The sequence below is a fragment of the Cherax quadricarinatus genome, chromosome 3 (genome assembly GCF_038502225.1).
Source record: "Cherax quadricarinatus isolate ZL_2023a chromosome 3, ASM3850222v1, whole genome shotgun sequence".
NCBI lineage: Eukaryota > Metazoa > Arthropoda > Malacostraca > Decapoda > Parastacidae > Cherax > Cherax quadricarinatus.
The window spans coordinates 54274568-54292067 of NC_091294.1; the positions used below are offsets into that span (position 1 = coordinate 54274568).

The 17500-nt window shown below is 42.8% G+C and overlaps 1 protein-coding gene across 3 annotated transcripts in view; it reads left to right on the top strand.

The window, feature by feature from the left end:
* The window catches only part of LOC128705977 (Protein phosphatase PP2A regulatory subunit A), a 649426-nt gene that overhangs the window by 421566 nt on the left and 210360 nt on the right, over positions 1-17500 (top strand). For 2 of the 3 annotated variants that reach the window (XM_053801054.2, XM_053801049.2), the window contains exon 5: positions 1630-1800. The exons of the other annotated variant lie outside the window; for it this stretch is intronic. In XM_053801054.2, coding sequence (XP_053657029.1) covers positions 1630-1800 — 171 coding nt within the window. The remainder of the gene's footprint in view (positions 1-1629; positions 1801-17500) is intronic. 3 annotated transcript variants of the gene reach the window in all.

A 17500-nucleotide genomic window follows, 5' to 3' on the forward strand; every position in this document is an offset into this window, starting at 1 on the left:
CACTTAAATTCTCATCTCTGGAATCTTTACAGATAGTTGATTTTTGCTTATTTCGTTTATAAACCATTTGAAATCATTAGTTAGTACATAAGTTGTACAATGCTACATGCGTTCATTATCACCTGAGATTAGAAACATTGTACTGCTTGTGTGTGCTGTAGTACACCCATGTACTGCTTGTGTGTGCTGTAGTACACCCATGTACTGCTTGTGTGTGCTGTAGTACACCCATGTACTGCTTGTGTGTGCTGTAGTACACCCATGTACTGCTTGTGTGTGCTGTAGTACACCCATGTACTGCTTGTGTGTGCTGTAGTACACCCATGTACTGCTTGTGTGTGCTGTAGTACACCCATGTACTGCTTGTGTGTGCTGTAGTACACCCATGTACTGCTTGTGTGTGCTGTAATACACCCATGTACTGCTTGTGTGTGCTGTAGTACACCCATGTACTGCTTGTGTGTGCTGTAGTACACCCATGTACTGCTTGTGTGTGCTGTAATACACCCATGTACTGCTTGTGTGTGCTGTAGTACACCCATGTACTGCTTGTGTGTGCTGTAGTACACCCATGTACTGCTTGTGTGTGCTGTAATACACCCATGTACTGCTTGTGTGTGCTGTAATACACCCATGTACTGCTTGTGTGTGCTGTAGTACACCCATGCACTGCTTGTGTGTGCTGTAGTACACCCATGCACTGCTTGTGTGTGCTGTAGTACACCCATGTACTGCTTGTGTGTGCTGTAGTACACCCATGTACTGCTTGTGTGTGCTGTAGTACACCCATGTACTGCTTGTGTGTGCTGTAGTACACCCATGTACTGCTTGTGTGTGCTGTAGTACACCCATGTACTGCTTGTGTGTGCTGTAGTACACCCATGTACTGCTTGTGTGTGCTGTAGTACACCCATGTACTGCTTGTGTGTGCTGTAGTACACCCATGCACTGCTTGTGTGTGCTGTAGTACACCCATGTACTGCTTGTGTGTGCTGTAGTACACCCATGTACTGCTTGTGTGTGCTGTAGTACACCCATGTACTGCTTGTGTGTGCTGTAGTACACCCATGTACTGCTTGTGTGTGCTGTAGTACACCCATGTACTGCTTGTGTGTGCTGTAGTACACCCATGTACTGCTTGTGTGTGCTGTAGTACACCCATGTACTGCTTGTGTGTGCTGTAGTACACCCATGTACTGCTTGTGTGTGCTGTAGTACACCCATGTACTGCTTGTGTGTGCTGTAGTACACCCATGTACTGCTTGTGTGTGCTGTAGTACACCCATGTACTGCTTGTGTGTGTGTGTTCTGGTACGTACACGCATGCACGCACACACACACACACACACACACACAGACACACACACACACACACACACACACACACACACACAGACACACACACACACACACACAGACACACACACACACACACACACACACACACACACACACACACACACACACACACACACACACACACACACACACACACACACACACACACACACACACACACACACACACACTCAATGAAAAAAAAGGTATGTTTAAGTGTATTTGTTAATCCTGTGATGTTGCAAGTGATAACATGGTATTGACTGGAACATCCATTTATGTGTACTACAGCTCATGTCCAAGATGGCACCACTGATTGGGAGAGAGATGACGGAACGACTTTTCTTGGAGAGGTTCACCTGCCTTTGCTCAGATGCGCTCTTTCAAGTGCGCAAAGTTTGCGCGTCCAACTTTGGTGACTTCTGTAGTGTAGTTGGTACTCATCCTACAGAAGATATACTGGTAAGTACCCTTGAACAAGTTTGAACAAGAATTAGTCACAATACCATGGAAACTCTAGATGAGGTTTGATCCTTCTTGGTCCAGTATGAAGTCACAATACGGTCAGAAAACATAATGGTTTTCACCGAGCTCCTCTGTACCAATGTGCTGTAATTTTTTGTTTGTTTTGTTTTTAATTAGTAATAGTACCATTGGTGAGGTTTAGTCTCCTCCATCACTAACTTACCTTCGAGTCTTATCCTTTGTATGGCAGTTAACTTGATCTGGCACCGGAGAACAACGGCACTGACCATAAAATTTAGTAGTTGGTCCAGGAGAGATTGAAAAGTCGTCTAGAGTTTCTTTTTGAAAGTGTCTTATTTATAACTCACGAAATCGTAATGACACGATTACAGATAAACCAGGGTACATGTGGGGCACCTCGCAGCGAGTGATTCGTAAAACTTCAGGTCACTGCGTAAGCCACTGGGACAGCTGGCTACAATAAGATTCATTCAACTAGGTATATTTATACATCATAGGGAGATTAGCATGGGCCCAGTGTGACCACAAATGCAAGATTTTCAGATGAATCTCTCGCTAGCGTGACCATGACGGCATTTGTGGTCACAGTGGTGGCCCATGCTAACCTCCCTATAGTGTATAAATATACCTAGTTGGATGAATCTTATTGTATTCAGCTGGCCTAGTGGCTTAAGCGCTGGTCTGGAGTTTTACGACTCACCGGTAGTTTAAGCCTCACCGTATCTTAGTTTGTCTTACATATTGTAATGCAGTTATGACTTTGTTGAAGGTGTGCTGCTGAGTGACCTTAATAAGTACTGGACTACTTTATTTACATCATTGTCTTGTCTTTAGAATTTCCAACTATTACATATTTTAATCTTATATTAATTTATTTCATTAAAAAAGTTACCCTAGTAATTTGATTTGGTAAACACTTTTGTAATTTGTGGGACAACTAGTAAGTGCAGGCGTTGACAATATAGATAATACTCTGACATGACTCACAACTGAAGCCTCTTAAACATTTTCATTAATGTGAATTTTTGCGTGTTTCAAAAGTCCTCATTTTTTTTATATAAGTCGCACAAGTGTTTCCATGTTAAGGTGTAAATGTTGTGAAGAAAATAGGAGGATATGGTGGTACCAGAGGACTTATTGTGACATATATGATATTTGTGCTTTAACACAGACTAACACTCCTTTAAGGCGAGTCCATTGCTGTAGCAAAAAGGCTGGCTTTTGATCTGAGGAATTTGAGTGTTCTCATTAAATTTAAATAAGCATCCCCCTCCCCTTCCTACTTACAGCCCAGTGTAGGAAATACAACTCTTAAGTAATGTGAAATAAAGTTACTCTCAGCCGTGTTATATCATAGCTTCTCTTAGCAATACTGAAGTTATTATCATTCTAGCTGATGGAAAATATATCATCGTAGACCATGTCACGTGACCATGTGTTGATATATATGACAGCTATCAGGCAGAACCTCTGATGTAAATACTACTGCAAGTTGACTGCAGATGCAGTAGTGGAAACTGCATCTGCAACCTTGGGTGAAAGAGCTTGCAATAGATTTCGACATATTTGGGAAGGGTTATATAGAGGATTGATAGTCCTCATATGGTCGTATTTGCAAATGGCCCAAGAGTAGAATTTGCACGTTTCTGGTTTCCATTGGCTTCGGTTTCGGGGCTTCGGGTTCTCAAGTGATGTAATTTTTGAGATCTGTACTAGAGCCAGAGCCAAAAATTTTGGAACATGAAGGTTGTATAACTGATGAAATATATTTGGACGGCATTTAGTTATTTCGCATGCCTATTGTCTTACATTACCAAGTCATCCAGAAACTGGAGGAGTACCAACTTATGCTTGATGCCTTTCTTTAAATTCCACCTTCAACACTTAAATTGTAGTACGTACTTCCATTTTATTTTTATTAATTCTTACACGAGAACATTTATGGGAAGACCTCATAGAATCCTTCAAGTCAATTAACTTTTTTATTTTAAATTGGGTTTTGCAACGGAAGAACAATGATGTTCACCAACCAATTTAATTCTGCCATAAAGAAAAAAACACAGTACCTTGACTGGCACAATAACTAGTAACACAGAAGTGCGAAGGGCATGGACCAGTATATTTAAGTAAAGAAGGTAGAACGAGAGGAAATGATAGTAGAATAATTGCATAAGTAGTTTAACATTGGCAGAGGTGGCAATAAGAATGAAGTGGTATTTATACAGAGTCAGAGAGTGGAATGTAAGTGGAGCAATAGTAGTAGTACTAGTGTAGTGTAAAAGTACTAGTGGCAGTGGAAGTATTCTAGGAAGAGAAAAAAAGAAAAGGCACTGGAGGATATCTAATGGCCCACGAGGGTGGGACAGAGACCCAGGGGGAACTCGTAGGACGGAACCCAGCTAAGCAGAAGAAAGGAAAGGCAAAGAAATTATAGAAAAGGAGAAAAGGTAAGGTGAGGAGATAAAGATCAGGTCATATCACGAGTGTTCCAAAGTATGGAGCATTTGACAATGTAATAAGAAAAGGAAGTAATCCAGAACGGCAAAGCCAAGATTAAGATTCATATTAAATAAGTTGTGTGTATAAGGGATGCTTTAACAGACAGCGTCTGTGAAGGCTAGAAGAAAGGTAGACAGTTTTGGCAGAGAACCAGTTAATAGGATGACTGTGATCTCTAACATGACTGAAAAGACCATTATTAGCGTCGTCAAGTCTAACAATTCTTTTGTGCTCTTGAAATGTCAGAAAGAGAGCAGCCAGTTTCTCCAAAGCATTAAAGAGAACAAGAGGAGCAGGGAAAGGAATAGATTCCAGAAGCATCCGTAGCACGAGTAGTAGTAGAAACTAGATTACTACGAAGGGTGTTAGTTTAGCGAAAAATAAGTTTGGTGTAATGAACAAGAGGGAATTGTTAAGTTTTAGGAGACTGAAATGTAATGCAGGCAAAGAACGGGAGATTTGACAGGAGTAGAGTTTGGGAGAGAACAAAGACCGTTTAGCATGTGAGTAGGCAGAGTTTATGAAATCGGAAGGGCAAGGCAAGGCGAGAGAACAAACTGTGGGTTCTGTGCTGTGAATTTTTACCCTGGGTTTATGTCTTACCCTCGTGGGCCATTAGCTCTCCTACAGTGCTCTTTTTTCCTGTGTTTTTCTCTTGTTCTTAGACGACCACCACCACCTCCTGTTGCTGCTGATTCTGCTGCTACTCTGACCCTTCACCCTGATTCTTGTGTCACTACCATTTTCCCTTTTTATTACCGCCTCTGTCGCTGTTGCACTACTAATACCACTATGAAAATTAAACTATTATCTCCCCTCGTTGTACCACTCCCCACTCATATACTGACTCTCTTCTCATATACTGGCTCCCCACTCATATACTGGCTCCCCACTCATATACTGGCTCCCCACTCATATACTGGCTCCCCACTCATATACTGGCTCTCTTCTCATATACTGGCTCCCCTCTCATATACTGGCTCCCCACTCATATACTGGCTCTCTTCTCATATACTGGCTCCCCTCTCATATACTGGCTCTCTTCTCATATACTGGCTCCCCTCTCATATACTGGCTCCCCTCTCATATACTGGCTCTCCTCTCATATACTGGCTCCCCTCTCATATACTGGCTCTCTTCTCATATACTGGCTCCCCTCTCATATACTGGCTCTCTTCTCATATACTGGCTCTCTTCTCATATACTGGCTCCCCTCTCATATACTGGCTCTCTTCTCATATACTGGCTCTCTTATACTGGCTCTCCCATCTCATATACTGGCTCCCCTCTCATATACTGGCTCTCCATATACTGGCTCCCCTCTATACTGCCTCCCCACTCATATACTGGCTCTCTTCTCATATACTGGCTCCCCTCTCATATACTGGCTCCCCACTCATATACTGGCTCTCTTCTCATATACTGGCTCCCCTCTCATATACTGGCTCCCCACTCATATACTGGCTCTCTTCTCATATACTGGCTCCCCACTCATATACTGACTCTCTTCTCATATACTGGCTCCCCTCTCATATACTGGCTCCCCACTCATATACTGGCTCTCCTCTCATATACTGGCTCCCCTCTCATATACTGGCTCTCTTCTCATATACTGGCTCCCCTCTCATATACTGGCTCTCTTCTCATATACTGGCTCCCCTCTCATATACTGGCTCTCTTCTCATATACTGGCTCCCCTCTCATATACTGGCTCTCTTCTCATATACTGGCTCCCCACTCATATACTGGCTCTCCTCTCATATACTGCCTCCCCACTCATATACTGGCTCTCTTCTCATATACTGGCTCCCCTCTCATATACTGGCTCCCCTCTCATATACTGGCTCCCCTCTCATATACTGGCTCTCTTCTCATATACTGGCTCCCCTCTCATATACTGGCTCCCCTCTCATATACTGGCTCTCTTCTCATATACTGGCTCCCCTCTCATATACTGGCTCTCTTCTCATATACTGGCTCCCCTCATATGTACTGGCTCCCCTCTCATATACTGGCTCCCATCTCATATACTGGCTCTCTCATATACTGGCTCCCCACTCATATACTGGCTCTCTTCTCATATACTGGCTCCCCACTCATATACTGGCTCTCTTCTCATATACTGGCTCCCCACTCATATACTGGCTCTCTTCTCATATACTGGCTCCCCACTCATATACTGGCTCCCCTCTCATATACTGGCTCCCCACTCATATACTGGCTCTCTTCTCATATACTGCCTCCCCTCTCATATACTGGCTCTCTTCTCATATACTGGCTCCCCTCTCATATACTGGCTCTCTTCTCATATACTGGCTCCCCACTCATATACTGGCTCTCTTCTCATATACTGGCTCCCCACTCATATACTGGCTCTCTTCTCATATACTGGCTCCCCTCTCATATACTGGCTCTCTTCTCATATACTGGCTCCCCTCTCATATACTGGCTCTCTTCTCATATACTGGCTCCCCACTCATATACTGGCTCTCCTCTCATATACTGCCTCCCCACTCATATACTGGCTCTCTTCTCATATACTGGCTCCCCTCTCATATACTGGCTCCCCTCTCATATACTGGCTCTCTTCTCATATACTGGCTCCCCTCTCATATACTGGCTCCCCTCTCATATACTGGCTCTCTTCTCATATACTGGCTCCCCTCTCATATACTGGCTCTCTTCTCATATACTGGCTCCCCTCATATGTACTGGCTCCCCTCTCATATACTGGCTCCCATCTCATATACTGGCTCTCCTCTCATATACTGGCTCCCCACTCATATACTGGCTCTCTTCTCATATACTGGCTCCCCACTCATATACTGGCTCTCTTCTCATATACTGGCTCCCCACTCATATACTGGCTCTCTTCTCATATACTGGCTCCCCACTCATATACTGGCTCCCCTCTCATATACTGGCTCCCCACTCATATACTGGCTCTATTCTCATATACTGGCTCCCCTCTCATATACTGGCTCTCTTCTCATATACTGGCTCCCCTCTCATATACTGGCTCCCCACTCATATACTGGCTCTCTTCTCATATACTGGCTCCCCACTCATATACTGGCTCTCTTCTCATATACTGGCTCCCCACTCATATACTGGCTCTCTTCTCATATACTGGCTCCCCTCTCATATACTGGCTCCCCACTCATATACTGGCTCTCTTCTCATATACTGGCTCCCCACTCATATACTGGCTCTCTTCTCATATACTGGCTCCCCTCTCATATACTGGCTCTCTTCTCATATACTGGCTCCCCTCTCATATACTGGCTCCCCACTCATATACTGGCTCTCTTCTCATATACTGGCTCCCCACTCATATACTGGCTCTCTTCTCATATACTGGCTCTCTTCTCATATACTGGCTCCCCTCTCATATACTGGCTCTCTTCTCATATACTGGCTCCCCTCTCATATGCTGGCTCCCCACTCATATACTGGCTCTCTTCTCATATACTGGCTCCCCTCTCATATATTGGCTCCCCTCTCATATACTGGCTCTCTTCTCATATACTGGCTCCCCTCATATGTACTGGCTCCCCTCTCATATACTGGCTCTCCTCTCATATACTGGCTCCCATCTCATACTGGCTCTCCTCTCATATACTGGCTCTCCTCTCATATACTGGCTCCCATCTCATATACTGGCTCTCCTCTCATATACTGGCTCTCCTCTCATATACTGGCTCCCCTCTCATATACTGGCTTCCCTCTCATATACTGGCTCCCCTCTCATATACTGGCTCTCCTCTCATATACTGGCTCCCCTCATATATACTGGCTCCCCTCTCATATACTGGCTTCCCTCTCATATACTGGCTCTCTCCTCATATACTGGCTCTCCTCTCATATACTGGCTCTCCTCTCATATACTGGCTCCCCTCTCATATACTGGCTCCCCTCTCATATACTGGCTCCCCGCTCATATACTGGCATATACTGGCTCACCTCTTATATACTGGCTCCCCTCTCATATACTGGCTTCCCTCTCATATACTGGCTCTCTCCTCATATACTGGCTCTCCTCTCATATACTGGCTCTCCTCTCATATACTGGCTCCCCTCTCATATACTGGCTTCCCTCTCATATACTGGCTCCCTTCTCATATACTGGCTCCCTTCTCATATACTGGCTTTCTCATATACTGGCTCTCCTCTCATATACTGGCTTCCCTCTCATATACTGGCTTCCCTCTCATGTACTGGCTTCCCTCTCATATACTGGCTCTACTCTCCTATACTGGCCTCCCTCTCATGTACCGGCTCTCCTCTCATATACTGGCTCCCCTCTCATATACTGGCCCCCCTCTCATATACTGGTTCCCCTCTCATATACTGGCCCCCCTCTCATGTACTGGCTCCCTTCTCATATACTGGCTCTATTCTCATATACTGGCTCCCCTCTCATGTACTGGTTCCCGTCTCATATACTGGCTCCCTTCTCATATACTGGCTCTCCTCTCATATACTGGCTCCCCTCTCATATACTGGCTCCCTTCTCATATACTGGCTCCCCTCTCATGTACTGGTTCCCTTCTCGTATACTGGCTCCCTTCTCATATACTGGCTCTCCTCTCATATACTGGCTGTCCTCTCATATACTGGCTGTCCTCTCATATACTGGCTGTCCTCTCATATACTGGCTCCTCTCATATACTGGCTCTCCTCTCATATACTGGCTGTCCTCTCATATACTGGCTCCCCTCTCATATACTGGCTGTCCTCTCATATACTGGTTGTCCTCTCATTTACTGGCTCTCCTCTCATATACTGGCTCCCCTCTCATATACTGGCTCTACTCTCATATACTGGCTCCCCTCTCATATACTGGCTCCCCTCTCATATACTGGCTCTCCTCTCATATACTGGCTCTCCTCTCATATATTGGCTCCCCTCTCATATACTGGCTCTCTCATATACTGGCTCTCCTCTCATATACTGGCTCTCCTCTCATATACTGGCTCTCCTCTCATATACTGGCTGTCCTCTCATATACTGGCTCTCCTCTCATATACTGGCTGTCCTCTCATATACTGGCTCCCCTCTCATATACTGGCTCTCCTCTCATATACTGGCTCTCCACTCATACTGGCTCTCCTCTCATATACTGGCTCTCTCATATACTGGCTGTCCTCTCATATACTGGCTCCCCTCTCATATACTGGCTCCCCTCTCATATACTGGCTCCTCTCTCATATACTGGCTCCCCTCTCATATACTGGCTCCCCTCTCATATACTGGCTCTCCTCTCATATACTGGCTCCCCTCTCATATACTGGCTCCCCTCTCATATACTGGCTCTCCTCTCATATACTGGCTCCCCTCTCATATACTGGCTCCCCTCTCATATACTGGCTCCCCTCTCATATACTGGCTCTGCTCTCATATACTGGCTCTCCTTTCATATACTGGCTCTCCTCTCATATACTGGCTCCCCTCTCATATACTGGCTCCCCTCTCATATACTGGCTCCCCTCTCATATACTGGCTCCCCTCTCATATACTGGCTCTCCTCTCATATACTGGCTCTCCTCTCATATACTGGCTCTCCTCTCATATACTGGCTCTCCTCTCATATACTGGCTCTCCTCTCATATACTGGCTCTCCTCTCATATACTGGCTCTCCTCTCATACTGGCTCCCCTCTCATATACTGGCTCCCTTCTCATATACTGGCTCCCCTCTCATATACTGGCTCTCCTCTCATATACTGGCTCTCCTCTCATATACTGGCTCTCATATACTGGCTCTCCTCTCATACACTGGCTCCCCTCTCATATACTGGCTCCCCTCTCATATACTGGCTCTTCTCTCATATACTGGCTCTTCTCTCATATACTGGCTCCCCTCTCATATACTGGCTCTCCTCTCATATACTGGCTCCCCTCTCATATATTGGCTCTCCTCTCATATACTGGCTCTCCTCTCATATACTGGCTCCCCTCTCATATACTGGCTCTCCTCTCATATACTGGCTCTCCTCTCATATACTGGCTCTCCTCTCATATACTGGCTCTCCTCTCATATACTGGCTCTCCTCTCATATACTGGCTCTCCTCTCATATACTGGCTCTCCTCTCATATACTGGCTCCCCTCTCATATACTGGCTCCCCTCTCATATATTGGCTCTCCTCTCATATACTGGCTCTCCTCTCATATACTGGCTCCCCTCTCATATACTGGCTCTCCTCTCATATACTGGCTCTCCTCTCATATACTGGCTCTCCTCTCATATACTGGCTCTCCTTTCATATACTGGCTCTCCTCTCATATACTGGCTCCCCTCTCATATACTGGCTCCCCTCGTTTCATTTCGTGAGTCAGTAGTGTCTGTAGTCATAATTAGAGCTGCTTGTAAATATGGATCTGGCGTGCCTCACTTGGGCCACGCCAGATCATCTCAGTCCATAAGATGTGACCTCTTGTGTTGCATCACACCTCTTGTGTTGCATCACATGTGTGTTGCATCACACTTCTTGTGTTGCATCACACCTCTTGTGTTGCATCACATCTGTGTTGCATCACACCTCTTGTGTTGCATCACACCTCTTGTGTTGCATCACACCTCTTGTGTTGCATCACACCAGCCTCGTTTCTCGTTTTCATAGTTGATGTTACATGCTGCTTGTGTTCGTCTCGGAGGTCTCTCCTGGGTTATGTATATACTTTCAGCCTAACAAGAATTTTTTTTTTTAAGGCTTATTAAGTCCCAGAGAGTTTTTGCGATGACGGTGTAGGGAAAACAAGTGTAGGGAAAACAAGTGTAGGGAAAACAAGTGTAGGGAAAACAAGTGTAGGGAAAACAAGTGTAGGGAAAACAAGTGTAGGGAAAACAAGTGTAGGGAAAACAAGTGTAGGGAAAACAAGTGTAGGGAAAACAAGTGTAGGGAAAACAAGTGTAGGGAAAACAAGTGTAGGGAAAACAAGTGTAGGGAAAACAAGTGTAGGGAAAACAAGTATAGAGAAAACAAGTGTAGAGGAAACAAGTGTAGAGGAAACAAGTGTAGAGAAAACAAGTGTAGGGAAAACAAGTGTAGGGAAAACAAGTGTAGGGAAAACAAGTGTAGGGAAAACAAGTGTAGGGAAAACAAGTGTAGGGAAAACAAGTGTCGGGAAAACAAGTGTAGGGAAAACAAGTGTCGGGAAAACAAGTGTAGGGAAAACAAGTGTCGGGAAAACAAGTGTAGGGAAAACAAGTGTAGGGAAAACAAGTGTAGGGAAAACAAGTGTAGGGAAAACAAGTATAGAGAAAACAAGTGTAGAGAAAACAAGTGTAGAGGAAACAAGTGTAGAGAAAACAAGTGTAGAGAAAACAAGTGTAGAGAAAACAAGTGTAGAGAAAACAAGTGTAGAGAAAACAAGTGTAGAGAAAACAAGTGTAGAGAAAACAAGTGTAGAGAAAACAAGTGTAGAGAAAACAAGTGTAGAGAAAACAAGTGTAGGGAAAACAAGTGTAGAGAAAACAAGTGTAGAGAAAACAAGTGTAGAGAAAACAAGTGTAGAGAAAACAAGTGTAGAGAAAACAAGTGTAGAGAAAACAAGTGTAGAGAAAACAAGTGTAGGGAAAACAAGTGTAGAGAAAACAAGTGTAGAGGAAACAAGTGTAGAGAAAACAAGTGTAGGGAAAACAAGTGTAGAGAAAACAAGTGTAGAGAAAACAAGTGTAGAGAAAACAAGTGTAGAGAAAACAAGTGTAGGGAAAACAAGTGTAGAGAAAACAAGTGTAGAGAAAACAAGTGTAGAGAAAACAAGAAACAAGTGTAGAGAAAACAAGTGTAGAGAAAACAAGTGTAGAGAAAACAAGTGTAGAGAAAACAAGTGTAGAGAAAACAAGTGTAGAGAAAACAAGTGTAGAGAAAACAAGTGTAGAGAAAACAAGTGTAGAGAAAACAAGTGTAGAGAAAACAAGTGTAGAGAAAACAAGTGTAGAGAAAACAAGTGTAGAGAAAACAAGTGTAGAGAAAACAAGTGTAGAGAAAACAAGTGTAGAGAAAACAAGTGTAGGGAAAACAAGTGTAGAGAAAACAAGTGTAGGGAAAACAAGTGTAGAGGAAACAAGTGTAGGGAAAACAAGTGTAGAGAAAACAAGTGTAGGGAAAACAAGTGTAGAGAAAACAAGTGTAGAGGAAACAAGTGTAGGGAAAACAAGTGTAGAGAAAACAAGTGTAGAGGAAACAAGTGTAGGGAAAACAAGTGTAGAGAAAACAAGTGTAGAGAAAACAAGTGTAGAGAAAACAAGTGTAGAGAAAACAAGTGTAGAGAAAACAAGTGTAGGGAAAACAAGTGTAGAGAAAACAAGTGTAGGGAAAACAAGTGTAGGGAAAACAAGTGTAGAGAAAACAAGTGTAGGGAAAACAAGTGTAGAGAAAACAAGTGTAGGGAAAACAAGTGTAGAGAAAACAAGTGTAGAGGAAAAAGTGTAGGGAAAACAAGTGTAGAGAAAACAAGTGTAGAGAAAACAAGTGTAGAGAAAACAAGTGTAGAGGTGTAAAACAAGTGTAGAGAAAACAAGTGTAGAGGAAAACAAGTGTAGAGAAAACAAGTGTAGAGAAAACAAGTGTAGAGAAAACAAGTGTAGGGAAAACAAGAAAACAAGTGTAGAGAAAACAAGTGTAGGGAAAACAAGTGTAGAGAAAACAAGTGTAGAGAAAACAAGTGTAGGGAAAACAAGTGTAGGGAAAACAAGTGTAGAGAAAACAAGTGTAGGGAAAACAAGTGTAGAGAAAACAAGTGTAGGGAAAACAAGTGTAGAGAAAACAAGTGTAGAGAAAACAAGTGTAGGGAAAACAAGTGTAGAGAAAACAAGTGTAGAGAAAACAAGTGTAGGGAAAACAAGTGTAGAGAAAACAAGTGTAGAGAAAACAAGTGTAGGGAAAACAAGTGTAGGGAAAACAAGTGTAGAGAAAACAAGTGTAGAGAAAACAAGTGTAGGGAAAACAAGTGTAGAGAAAACAAGTGTAGAGGAAACAAGTGTAGAAGAAACAAGTGTAGAGAAAACAAGTGTAGGGAAAACAAGTGTAGAGAAAACAAGTGTAGGGAAAACAAGTGTAGAGAAAACAAGTGTAGAGAAAACAAGTGTAGGGTGTAGGGAAAACAAGTGTAGAGAAAACAAGTGTAGAGGAAAACAAGTGTAGAGAAAACAAGTGTAGAGAAAACAAGTGTAGGGAAAACAAGTGTAGAGAAAACAAGTGTAGAGTGTAAAAACAAGTGTAGAGAAAACAAGTGTAGAGGAAACAAGTGTAGAGAAAACAAGTGTAGAGGAAACAAGTGTAGAGGAAACAAGTGTAGAGAAAACAAGTGTAGAGAAAACAAGTGTAGAGAAAACAAGTGTAGGGAAAACAAGTGTAGGGAAAACAAGTGTAGAGAAAACAAGTGTAGGGAAAACAAGTGTAGGGAAAACAAGTGTAGGGAAAACAAGTGTAGGGAAAACAAGTGTAGAGAAAACAAGTGTAGAGGAAACAAGTGTAGGGAAAACAAGTGTAGAGAAAACAAGTGTAGGGAAAACAAGTGTAGGGAAAACAAGTGTAGGGAAAACAAGTGTAGAGTGTAAAAAACAAGTGTAGAGAAAACAAGTGTAGAGAAAACAAATGTAGAGAAAACAAGTGTAGAGGAAACAAGTGTAGGGAAAACAAGTGTAGAGAAAACAAGTGTAGAGAAAACAAGTGTAGGGAAAACAAGTGTAGAGAAAACAAGTGTAGAGAAAACAAGTGTAGAGGAAACAAGTGTAGAGAAAACAAGTGTAGAGAAAACAAGTGTAGAGGAAACAAGTGTAGGGAAAACAAGTGTAGAGAAAACAAGTGTAGGGAAAACAAGTGTAGGGAAAACAAGTGTAGGGAAAACAAGTGTAGAGAAAACAAGTGTAGAGGAAACAAGTGTAGGGAAAACAAGTGTAGAGGAAACAAGTGTAGGGAAAACAAGTGTAGAGGAAACAAGTGTAGGGAAAACAAGTGTAGAGAAAACAAGTGTAGAGAAAACAAGTGTAGAGGAAACAAGTGTAGGGAAAACAAGTGTAGAGAAAACAAGTGTAGAGAAAACAAGTGTAGAGAAAACAAGTGTAGGGAAAACAAGTGTAGAGGAAACAAGTGTAGAGAAAACAAGTGTAGAGGAAACAAGTGTAGGGAAAACAAGTGTAGAGAAAACAAGTGTAGAGAAAACAAGTGTAGAGGAAACAAGTGTAGGTAAAACAAGTGTAGAGAAAACAAGTGTAGGGAAAACAAGTGTAGAGAAAACAAGTGTAGGGAAAACAAGTGTAGAGAAAACAAGTGTAGGGAAAACAAGTGTAGAGAAAACAAGTGTAGAGGAAACAAGTGTAGGGAAAACAAGTGTAGAGAAAACAAGTGTAGAGAAAACAAGTGTAGAGGAAACAAGTGTAGAGAAAACAAGTGTAGAGAAAACAAGTGTAGAGGAAACAAGTGTAGAGAAAACAAGTGTAGAGGAAACAAGTGTAGAGAAAACAAGTGTAGAGAAAACAAGTGTAGAGAAAACAAGTGTAGAGGAAACAAGTGTAGGGAAAACAAGTGTAGAGAAAACAAGTGTAGAGAAAACAAGTGTAGAGAAAACAAGTGTAGAGAAAACAAGTGTAGAGAAAACAAGTGTAGGGAAAACAAGTGTAGAGAAAACAAGTGTAGAGAAAACAAGTGTAGAGAAAACAAGTGTAGAGAAAACAAGTGTAGGGAAAACAAGTGTAGAGAAACAAGTGTAGAGAAAACAAGTGTAGAGGAAAACAAGTGTAGAGGAAAACAAGTGTAGAGTGTAGAGAAAACAAGTGTAGAGAAAACAAGTGTAGAGAAAACAAGTGTAGAGAAAACAAGTGTAGGGAAAACAAGTGTAGAGAAAACAAGTGTAGAGGAAACAAGTGTAGAAGAAACAAGTGTAGAGAAAACAAGTGTAGGGAAAACAAGTGTAGAGAAAACAAGTGTAGAGGAAACAAGTGTAGAAGAAACAAGTGTAGAGAAAACAAGTGTAGAGAAAACAAGTGTAGAAGAAACAAGTGTAGAGAAAACAAGTGTAGGGAAAACAAGTGTAGAGAAAACAAGTGTAGAGGAAACAAGTGTAGAGAAAACAAGTGTAGAGAAAACAAGTGTAGAGAAAACAAGTGTAGAGAAAACAAGTGTAGAGAAAACAAGTGTAGGGAAAACAAGTGTAGAGAAAACAAGTGTAGGGAAAACAAGTGTAGAGAAAACAAGTGTAGGGAAAACAAGTGTAGAGAAAACAAGTGTAGAGAAAACAAGTGTAGAGAAAACAAGTGTAGAGGAAACAAGTGTAGGGAAAACAAGTGTAGAGAAAACAAGTGTAGAGAAAACAAGTGTAGAGAAAACAAGTGTAGAGGAAACAAGTGTAGGGAAAACAAGTGTAGAGAAAACAAGTGTAGAGGAAACAAGTGTAGAGAAAACAAGTGTAGAGAAAACAAGTGTAGAGAAAACAAGTGTAGAGGAAACAAGTGTAGAGAAAACAAGTGTAGAGAAAACAAGTGTAGAGGAAACAAGTGTAGAGAAAACAAGTGTAGAGGAAACAAGTGTAGGGAAAACAAGTGTAGAGAAAACAAGTGTAGAGGAAACAAGTGTAGGGAAAACAAGTGTAGAGAAAACAAGTGTAGAGAAAACAAGTGTAGGGAAAACAAGTGTAGAGAAAACAAGTGTAGAGGAAACAAGTGTAGAGAAAACAAGTGTAGAGGAAACAAGTGTAGGGAAAACAAGTGTAGAGAAAACAAGTGTAGAGGAAACAAGTGTAGGGAAAACAAGTGTAGAGAAAACAAGTGTAGAGAAAACAAGTGTAGGGAAAACAAGTGTAGAGAAAACAAGTGTAGAGGAAACAAGTGTAGAGAAAACAAGTGTAGAGGAAACAAGTGTAGGGAAAACAAGTGTAGGGAAAACAAGTGTAGAGAAAACAAGTGTAGAGAAAACAAGTGTAGAGAAAACAAATGTAGAGAAAACAAGTGTAGAGAAAACAAGTGTAGAGAAAACAAGTGTAGAGAAAACAAGTGTAGAGAAAACAAGTGTAGAGAAAACAAGTGTAGAGAAAACAAGTGTAGAGAAAACAAATGTAGAGAAAACAAGTGTCGGGAAAACAAGTGTAGGGAAAACAAGTGTAGAGAAAACAAGTGTAGAGAAAACAAATGTAGAGAAAACAAGTGTAGAGAAAACAAGTGTAGAGAAAACAAGTGTCGGGAAAACAAGTGTAGAGAAAACAAGAGTAAAGAAAACAATTGTTTTTAACGCCTAACCTTCAAGATGCAACTTTGTAAGTTACTCAAGTTCCTGATCAGGCGAGCTGTGGTGCACATGTTGAACTACATGTGGGTAGCACCAACCGCCTGGTTGAGCTGCCTGTCGGTCTTCTGAGACCGTGTGGAGGAAAAGAGAGTAGCAGTGGCGATCGTGGTGGGAGAGAGGGAGTTAATAGTTGTGGTGGTGCAGAAGTAGCGGAGGGATTCTACCTACCTGGAGTACATAAGAACAGTAACATCCAGATATCAGCGCTCCGGCGGCCTGGTCGATCATGTTGTTAATATCCACCGTCCTCAGGCCAACGTGTGCACTGCAACCAGGCTGATCAGGAACTGTTCTGAGGAATCTGTCGAGTTTCCTCTTGAAGACAGGTTGGAGTTTGTTGGTAATCTCCCATATGCATGAAGGAAGTGCGTTGAAGAGTCTTGGTCCCTTAACACTTAGCGAGTTTTCTCTGTACACTCGTTGCTGCCCTGTTTTTCAGTGGAGGTATCCTGCACTATCTGCCTCTTGTGTTCATACGCATTGCTTTACCGTAGTCAGAACAAGTCAACAGTATCATTATTGGTTTGTCACCTCTTGGTACTTGTGGTGGTGGTAATGGTGGTGGTGGGAGTGAGGTGGAGGTGGTAGTGGTGGTGATAGTAGTGGTGCTGGGAGTGGTGGTGGTGGAAATGGAGGGAGGGGTGGGAGTGATGGTGGCGGGAGTGGTGGGAGTGATGGTGGCGGGAGTGGTGGGGTAGTGGTGGAGGTGGTAGTAGTGGTGGTGGTGAGAGTGAGGTAGTAGTTGTGGAGGGAGTAAGGTAGTAGTGGTGGTGGTAGTAGTGATGGAGTGAGGTGGTGGTGGTGGGAGTGAGGTGGGGGTGGTGGTGGTGGGAGTGAGGTGGGGGTGGTGGTGGTGGGAGTGAGGTGGGGGTGGTGGTGGTGGGAGTGA